Source organism: Salvia miltiorrhiza, chromosome 6 (genome assembly GCF_028751815.1).
Source record: "Salvia miltiorrhiza cultivar Shanhuang (shh) chromosome 6, IMPLAD_Smil_shh, whole genome shotgun sequence".
Lineage (NCBI taxonomy): Eukaryota > Viridiplantae > Streptophyta > Magnoliopsida > Lamiales > Lamiaceae > Salvia > Salvia miltiorrhiza.
The window spans coordinates 36,188,273-36,198,055 of record NC_080392.1 but is presented as its reverse complement, the minus strand read 5'-3'; the positions used below and the strand labels follow the sequence as shown (position 1 = coordinate 36,198,055).

The window sequence follows — 9,783 nt, the reverse complement described above, 5'->3', positions numbered from 1 at the left end:
GCAGTATAAATTTTACATATATGTTACACGTGAACATGTGGAGTCGAGTCAAATAATGTCATAAATACAGTGAAAATATAAAGTCCAAAAAATAAATAAATTAGAGTCTATTATCACATCATTATTTAAAATATTTATTTGGCCTAAATAATAACAAAAACCTGTCGAATGTCAACGTTTTAAAAATGATAGTATCATAATCAAGTAAAAAAATGATATCATAATTTACAAAAATTAGATAATTATGAGAAATGGCGATAGGAAGTAGACATTGTCGGTTAATTTTTTACTAAAATTTTTACTTTTTGGAGCAAAAAAAAGAAAAATTGAATTAGGACAAGTATGAAATCACGATCCCCAATTCCCATGTCAAATGCAGTAGTCAAACAATCCGACAATCGCACCGCCACCATCTCCGCCGCGTCGCCGCCATGGACACCACCCCCGAGGAGTCATCCTCCACCGCCGCCCATCACGATCCCGCAGCCACGGCCACGCAGCCCCTCCTCTCTAAACCATATCCCACTCTTGAACCACCCATAGCTTCCATCTCCGAAGCTGAGGAAGACCAAGCCCAATACCTCCAGATCTCCTACAATTACGGCCCTCGCTCCCTCAAAGACCTCCCCTTCCTCATCCTCTTCTCTCTCCTCCTCCTCTCCACCTTCGCCTTCGGAATCTTCGCCTCCGTCAACCGAAACCCCCACCGCCACGAGCTCTCCTATTTCACCTACGACGCCGCCTCCTCCTCCTGCGTCTCCGTCAGAGTTCGGAGCCCCTTCTCCCCCTCTTCTTCGAATTCTACAATATCGAATCAATTCGAGGTTTTGCATTCGAATTCCCCCAATTCCCCAAATTGGAATGCTGTAGCTAGTTTGGTTTATTACTCATCTGATTTAGGAGGCAGGTTTAATTGGCTGAATTCTAGTGATGCTAGTGTGTTGGAGAGCTTGATTTGGACTCTCGTAGTCACACTAATTCTCAGCGTGCCGTTTATGTTCTTGGTGCTCTTGTTGCTCAAGCATTACACTAAGCAGATAGTTTATGCCTCGCTTCCTTTCTTCGTGATTGTCCCGATTTTCGTGAACGTGTATTGGTTTGTTGCTTGCACAGTTAGCTCCACCTGCAGTGAGGCCTTCCCCTTGGCGTATCGGATTTTTGTCCTAATTTTCGTGTTCTTGATAATTGGTGTGATTGTGTGGATATTTGTGGTGAACTGGCATAGAATTGAGCTGACTGTGAGAGTTATCGGTGTGGCCTCCACTGCGCTGTCGAAAAACTTAGGGTTGTTTGGGGCTCTTCCAGCTCTGACTCTGGGGCTGGTCGTGTACTATGTGCCGATTGTTTTGTTCTTGGTGTTTTCCAGCTCGAATGGTGAGATTGTGCCGAGGGAAGACCATGGGGAGTATGTGTGCGTGTGGAAGCAGGATAGCTGGGTGCCTGCTTACTACACGTTGGCGATCTTGACAATGCTGTGGTCTTCCTCTGTTATGGTGGAAGCTCAGGTGTATGTGATCAGTGGGACTATTGCACAGTGGTATTTCTCCAAGGATGATTCTCCGCCAAAGCATGGGATACGAAGCTCCTTGAGGTGGTGTTTTACTATCTGCTCGGTGTGTGTAGTTTATGGAATGCATGCTTATGGTGTTTCATTCCCATGATTAGTTTATTGCCTTGCTATGTCCTTAAAATAGAATCCTAGCAGTTTGGAGCTTCTTTAGTTTTGCTTAGCACGTGTTATCAAGAGAGAGAGAGAGAGAGAGTTTTATGCACTGATTGTTTGTAAGACCACAGTTGTATAGTCTTAAGGGAGGCATTAGCAATTCTATTAATAGATGTTTAAGGGTATAGTATCTGGAGCTGAATGTTGTCTTGCGTTTTGATGTGTTGTCTTGAGCTGTCGAGATAAAAGCCTTTTGCGTCTCCGTGGGGATGGGTTTTACCTGATGCGTGAAGCAAGATATCTAGTAGTAAAATGTTCTCTTTTTGGCCTTTTCAACCAATTGTAAACCCGAAAGAGCTATCTTCTGCTAACACTCGTGCAATTTCTTGAAAACTTGCTTGTTTCAATAGCTGAATTTATCTTGTTTTAGTAAATTGGAATTCTGGCTTTTCTGTATGTTTTTCTATTCTATGCTCACCTATTGTGCATTAGTGGTGACTTCTAAAACGTTACTAACCTTTGGGAAGTGATTGTAGAAATATTTTCGTATATTACCCTATATATCCGGTTCCCATGTAAATATAGAAAAAGCTAGTAAACCCGTGATGGGACTATCTCTTCATTTTCCCAAATTGGGAGCTTGCTAGCTTATGATGCTCGCTCACCAGTTTATGTTCATGGCCTTGCAGAAATTGAATTCTACCCATCCTTATTTGCCTGCTAAACATTACATATCTCCGTATCTTACTTTTTGTGCTGTTATGAGTGTTGGTCTTATGTCTTATCGGTCTTGTTTCTGACTTCTGCCACTCTCTTCATAACTGAAGGAATGCATTTGGCCCCTCCTTTGGCACGATATGTTTCTCAGGATTGCTTATCTGTATTGTCCGACTTGTTCGTTCCATTGTCGATAATGCAAGACAAGAAGATGCATCTGGGATTGTCAACCTTATTCTACGGTGCTGTGCCAATGCCCTGTTGTCGGCAGTTGATTTCCTGAACAAGTTCACCATAAACTTTGCCGCCATAACCGGTGAAGCATACTGCAGTGCTGCGAGGATGACATATGAGCTTCTCAAACGCAACCTTCTATCAGCAGTGATTGTCGAAACTGTTTCCACTCGAATACTCTCTGGAATCATCCTTGTGTTATCAGCAATCTATGCCATACTGGTAAGTACATCTCCTATTGTAGTTTGAACACAAGAAATCCCATTGACTAGCCACTTAAGGATACCACTAGAGCTCTAAATTAATTGGAAACGGTTAATTACATAGCTGTTTCAGTTCTCGAGCTCATTGTGTGTGTAAGTCACTTGTTACTTTCTTTTTGCCAGCTATAAACTGTTGGAAACAAGTTTGGCGTATTTGTTTCAGTTTATGAGCTTATTATGTGTAATTTCTCTTGTTACAGTTTTAAGTTTTCAGCTGCCATAAACTCCACATGCCTCACCATTAGCTTTGTAGCCACAGAGAGATAAATAGAAGAGCCAGTTATACACAAATTTGTTTTGCGGATTATTCCTATACATCCTTTATAATCTGATGCGCTATAATGATAATTGAACACGAAGATGACTCAAGAATATTGACTTGGTATTTAGGCTTATGTGTGTCGTTTCGGGTTTTGTGTATTTATATATTATTGGTTGTGCACATCTTTAGTTACCATCTTATAAAGTATTTATATAGGAGTATGTGTTTTTTGGAGATTTTTTTCTCATGTATCTTCAACTTGTGATGGGCATGATTTTCAAATGCAAAAACAAAAGTGTTCTTATTTTCGTATTTTTTTCCGAAGAATATTAGGTACGCATACATTATCCTCTATCTTAATGACATGCTTACGTAATTTTCCTCCGACTTTGCGTTGTTTATATCATCTACCTTACGGAACTCGAGCTCTTTTGTTGAACAAGGGAAGAATATATAGTTTCTCCGATGCAGCCACATTTGTAGCTTGGGGACTGAAAACAAATGTGTTTCCTCGTACACAGGTGTGCGTTCTTCTAAAAGCTGCGGTGCATCTTGGCGATGATGCGTACTTCGTTGCTTTCATGGCGTGGATCTTGCTGATCATGGTCCTGGGATTCTTCGTTCACGTGCTGGACAACGTTATCGACACTGTGTATGTGTGCTACGCTATAGACAGGGACCGGGGGGAGGTTTATAAACAGGATGTCCACGAGGTCTACGTTCACCTCCCTATCAGTAGAAGTCATAGGGCGGGTTTCGTTCCCAGAAGCACGCACACGCACGTTGTGTAGCCGTTGTGTCTGCTCGTCGAGTAAGTCCCTCTACTGTTGTACAATCTGTAATTTTATTATTCTGCTTGGGAGGTATAATTGCCAGGACAGTGGCAAGTTGTGCATATCTGAGATTTTATCTTGTAGCCAGCTTTGTTCAATAAAAAAAAAAGGGAAAAAATTAAGTTCTGCATCTTTTGATTTAGATTTTATTGTTGTGTTATGGCATTATGCATCTCTAACATTTACTCACTGCAGATCATTGTTTAGATAGTAGTTCTTGTAATTATTGAATAGGGTTGATTATATACCTAATTAGGATATACAATCCTTTCTTAGCATTTCGATTTCATTTTTTAGTTTATAATTGATTAGGGTTAATTATTCTATAATTAGGGTATATAACTTTTTCAAGGTGTAATTTTTGGTGATGATGTTGTTTAGGGGTTCATTTCTTTTTATTTTTGTAATGATGAAAATATGACTTCATACAAGGTATTGACAGAAATAAAAAGAGTTTGTTGTAATATGGGATTTAGGTTTATCAACTACTTTTAGATAGAATGGATGTCAATATTAATCATCAAGAAGAATGCTTCCATTAAAAAGAAGTTGAGAATATGCAAGCTAAGAAATTGGGCCCACCCACATGGTTTTCCTATCTCTCCTTTAGGGGCAAAATCGAACTTTCAAGCTTCACTCCAATCCCACTGCTAATCGACTCTAAAATCGTCAATTAAAAACTCGTTCCATTAAATAATTATAGATCTAATCAATTCTTTTGACTCTAATTGTAAGTAAATTGGTGTTCGATTTGATTAAAGCTTGATACGTTCAAATAATTGTAAATCTAATTGTTGTTAAAAGCTCGTTCGATCAAATAATCATAGATCTAATATTTTCTTTCGATTCTGATCATAAGTATATTGACGTCCGATTTGATTAAAATTCGATACAATCAAATAATTAGATATCTAACTAATACTAATCGACTCAAGATCGTTTGTTAAATACTCGTTCGATCAAATAATTATAGAGCTAGTCATTTCTTTATGACTCTAATCATAAGTAAATTGGTCCGATTTGATTAAAGCTCGATACCAAGGGACAATTACATCAAAGACTAAGATGTAAAGACCTTTTGTGGACTTGATATGGATGTCTCGTTTAAAAATAGATAAATAAACTAGTTTTTCTTTTAAAATGTAACATCGTTATTTATGTGATAAAAGAGAAATTAGTGGTGATACAATGGGACACCAACGCAAGGAAACATGTCTCCTCATCATTCACCTCCCCAATTGCATTACCTCATTGGATTGATAGACAATGTTAGACTTTAGTGTTTGTATACTCTAAATTTTCTTGATTCTCCCTCACACACACATAAAACCTCCATATAAAATAGCAATCTCATCCTCAACATTTGTGGATCCTAGGCAAAATAAGAAGCATTTATACGAGTCTAGTATAGTCGAGTATAAAAGAAAAATAAATAGAATGAATTTCGAAATACTTTTTCCGGTTCAACAATACTCTCTTCGTCCACAAAAAATAATTCTAGAAGGAAAGACACGAATTTTTATAAAAAAAAAAATAGTTGAGTCTATTGTGGGTAGAGATCAATAATGATAATTAATTGTATTGTGAATGGAGAAAGGGGTCCACCATGTGATAGAAAGTTTTCAAAAATGAAAAGGGACATATTTTTATAAAAATCCCAAAATGACAAAAGATACTATTTTTTGTAGATGGATGAAAGAATGCAATATTGAATATTGGGCGATTGCACCTCTCGTGTAGCCTTATGGCCGGACATGTGCATAAGTATAAGTAATTACTCCCTCCGTCCCACCGTTTGAGTCCCCTTTCAATTTTCACACATATTAAGAAAACACATTTAATTTTATTTAGATATATTAATTTATGTGTTTTTTGTCTATTATACCCTTATTAATGAAGTTTGATTTTCTATATGACTTACTTAGTGGTCAAAATTTTATCTTGTAATTTAATTTCGTAGTTTTTATTTTATCCTCAACTTTTGTGCATTTTACCAACAAATCATGTTAGAGTATTTATAAAATAGAATGTTTATGGGTAGAGTGATGAAACATCAATGGTCGATTCTTTTCTTATTCTCTTTGTTCTATTCAATATAGATAACATTGAGGAAGATGCATGTATTTAATCATCTCACTTAATCCTATGTTTGACTACATTAAGTGAAATATTGAATAAGGATAGTTTAGTAAAATAATATTTTTATTTAATTTAAATTTAAGAAATGGACTATTATTTTGGGACATCCCAAAATAGAATAAGGGACTCAAACGGTGGGACGGAGGGAGTATCAAATACTAGTATAAAACTTATTCGAAAATGGGAGGAGTAGTATAAGTAAATAAAATATGAGACCGAATTAATGTTATGGCCTACATTCCTTGGGATTTTTATGGGAAAACTCGAGATTGGGATTTGCAAATGCTAATGTGAAATGCATACTTATGCAAGAAAAATAAATAAATAAATAAAAAATTCAACCCTTTTGCTTAGACGCTAAGATAATGTTGAGGTGCTCAAATACATAGAGGATTAAGGTGTTTGATCCCAAGATGGGACCATTGTATAGCTCCATGTCATCATAATTAATTAACTAAATTTAACATAAAGTTGATTGGGATTATCAAAATTAATTTTCAACTCTTATTACAATCACAATATTATTATTTGATCATCGCATTTAACCCTAACATTACTCTCTTCTTTTCCAACGTGAGATCATATGGTAAAGTTGCTTTAATTTAGAAATTGATGTCTTATTTCGCATCTCATTTTATGCTCGAAAAATATTAAATGAAACAAGAAATTAATAAAGTATTACTCCGAAGGTTCACCGATATCATTATTAATTTAGAACGTAGACTATAACACATGCATGTATGCCCAATATTGGAAACAAATATACCATATGGTTTGAATCGTAAATATAGGCCTAAATTGATGGCAATTTCATTCTCCAAATCTTATATAAACCTCATAAACTTACTACTTTCCTCATCATCCCAACTCACATATTTTTCATAATCTTTTTTGCTACTGAAAAAATTGACATCTCAACTTGTAACAAACTCTCTCATGGCGATGGCTTTCAAGATGGTATTTTACATCTCTCTCTCTCTAACAATCAACCGATCAATTCTTTTAAATATTATACTTAGATTATATGCATGTTTTTCTATTTTTTTTATATATAAAATTTTAATTTCGTACGTCCAAACTTGTTTCTAAATAAAAATAATAATTTTGTCAGTTCATTTTAAAAATCTTAGCTCTATCCCTATATGCAGGCGATGACGGGAATGTGGGTGACTGAAGAATGCAAGAACTCGTTCATGGAGATGAAGTGGAAGAAGGAGCATAGATACATAGTGTTCAAATTCGATGAGGGCTCGAAGAAGCTCACCGTCGACAAGGTCGGCGGTCCCGCCGAGGGCTACGACGACCTCGCGGCGGCGCTGCCAGAGGACGACTGCCGCTACGCCGTCTTCGACTTCGACTTTGTCACCGTCGATAATTGCCGGAAGAGCAAAATCTTCTTCATCGCATGGTCCATTCCTTTTTCTTTAACTATCATTTTCTTACAACTTGTGCTATTTTTTATCTTGTCTTTTTCTATATTTTATTTTATCATTGCACGTCATCCATATCATATAATTAAGCACGTTAGTCACTCGCCTAAGGTTTCTATGGTTATTTGGATTTCACTTAAATCTAGATGACGAATTAATATTTTGGATTATAGGGAGTGGTTGAAATGAGTTTATATATATGGTTAGGTTTTATGGAGAATTTATTTATTTATTTTTATTTTTTTCTGAAAGTTATGAATGTTGAACATGTCAATGGTTTTGGACGAACATAGCAATAATTTTATTGAACGTTTGGGATCGAATCCTGGAGTGCGAAATTTTAAACAAATACATCTTTTCAATAAATACGTTCGTTCATAAAAAAATATTGGCATGTTCATCACAATTATTGATATGTTCATCGAAATCTGGACACGAGATTTATTCTTAATTCTGGACCGTTTGATGGATCATGATCAATGGATGAAATTGTTTCTCATTTCTTTAAATATTTGTCTTTCTCAATAGAACTTTTCCCTATATATATGTGTGTGTGTGTATATATATATATATATATATATATATATATGGTATAAATAAGAATTATTTTTAATCTTTAAATCGTAAAAATTCACGATAAATTCAACACGTTGCTGAATGAAACTGTGATTTAAATTTCAAATCTTATAGGCGAAGAAAAATTCATTTTCTTGAATACGTCATTTTTCACATAGAATTCATAATGTTTTATAGAGTTTTATTGGAATTAGCAGCTTGCATTCACACATAAAAAAGAATTATTTTAATAAATATTTTTTTATGAATGTAAATTTATATTATATTTTATTTTATTTTATAGAAACATTTGTCATTTTAGTATATTTTTTGAATCAATTATTGGATAATTTTTGAAAAGTATAATGTTATAACTCATAAAATTGAAAAAAGAATCATGTGAATGTAGTATAAAAAAATACTTTTAATTAATTAAGCATCCTCTAATTTTATCGTCATGTTTATTTTCTAAGTTTCATTTTTACTTAATTAATTTTAGTTACAAGGATATTCTAACAAAATTAAATTTCTAATAAAACTATTAAGTAATCATTTGTATTAGTATTCGTAATACTAAGTATAAAACAAGGCCCATGTAAATCATAAAGTTTTGTTGGAACAAATTTTATACTCCTATAAATCTATTCTAATTTGTTAGTATATTAACACCCCCAACAAAAAAAAATAAATAATAAAAATTGAAGAAATGATTACCCATGTAATGAGTACTCGAACCCTCGATTTAATTGTTAAATGAAAAATGTCTTATCAATTGAGCCGCATTACGTTTTGAAATAGAAATCGATGATTAATTACTTGTATTTTGTTAATGATGAATTTACTTACATTCCAATTTTGCATTTTTAGGGCGCCAAGTGCTTCGAGGATTAGGGCAAAAATGTTGTATGCGACATCGAAAGATGGATTAAGGAGGGCATTAGAGGGCATTCACTATGAAGTTCAAGCAACTGATCCAACTGAGATGGGCTTCGATGTTATTAAGGATAGAGTTAAATAACTAATTATTCACCCTAATTCCACAATTAAGATAAACCTAATTAATCATGATATCGGCATCTAATCTCTTTTAATCTTACTGTCGTTGCAATAACTATGATGTATTATTTGTCACTGTATTCTAATCTCGTATTTTGTATAATCACACATATATATATATATGTGATTAAATTAGGATATCAACTTAGAAAATACAGTGAGAATATCATCTTTTTGGAGCCCTCTAATAAACACTTTGTATTTTCCTAATAATCTGGTTACTAATGATTAACAACTTGGTACCTTTTCACATAAATCTCTTTTCTTATTTTTTCTCTCTCTTTAATGTACTAGTACGTTTTTGTGTGGCGACTAGCGAGGGCAAGTGGCCCACTTATAGTTATAATAGACTTAATAGTTGCTTCTGTTGAAATAAGATTTTCAAAATTAAAATTAATAAAATCTTATTTAAGATCAATTATAATCATACAGCTGATAGATTGAATGAATTAAGTTAATTATTTATTGAGAGTGATTTATTATTGAACATAAAAAAATTTAATAAATACTTATGCAATAAAAAAAGCAAGGAAGATGAATGAATTTTTAAAAATTTATTTTATACTCCCTTCGTCCACTAATTGTTGGCCTACTTACCTTTTTGGTTCGTCCACCAATTTATGTCCTATCT

General features: G+C 34.4%; 2 protein-coding genes across 3 annotated transcripts; both read left to right on the top strand.

Annotated features, from left to right (window-relative positions):
* Window positions 1–219: 219 nt before the first annotated feature.
* Window positions 220–4,102, top strand: LOC130989320 (uncharacterized). Its single transcript, XM_057913283.1, has 3 exons — window positions 220–1,591; window positions 2,491–2,836; window positions 3,661–4,102. Exons 1-3 carry the CDS (start codon window positions 432–434, stop codon window positions 3,928–3,930), a joined length of 1,776 nt encoding a protein of 591 aa, XP_057769266.1. The 5' UTR covers window positions 220–431; the 3' UTR covers window positions 3,931–4,102.
* A 2,844-nt stretch (window positions 4,103–6,946) lies between these two features.
* On the top strand, window positions 6,947–9,408 carry LOC130989319 (actin-depolymerizing factor 5-like). 2 transcript variants are annotated; one of them, XM_057913282.1, is made up of 3 exons: window positions 6,947–7,068; window positions 7,260–7,519; window positions 8,964–9,408. In XM_057913282.1, exons 1-3 carry the CDS (start codon window positions 7,048–7,050, stop codon window positions 9,112–9,114), a joined length of 432 nt encoding a protein of 143 aa, XP_057769265.1. In that variant the 5' UTR covers window positions 6,947–7,047; the 3' UTR covers window positions 9,115–9,408. The 2 variants fall into 2 exon arrangements, with proteins under 2 accessions (XP_057769265.1, XP_057769264.1); XM_057913281.1 differs by having other exon boundaries at window positions 7,260–9,408.
* Window positions 9,409–9,783: the final 375 nt, after the last annotated feature.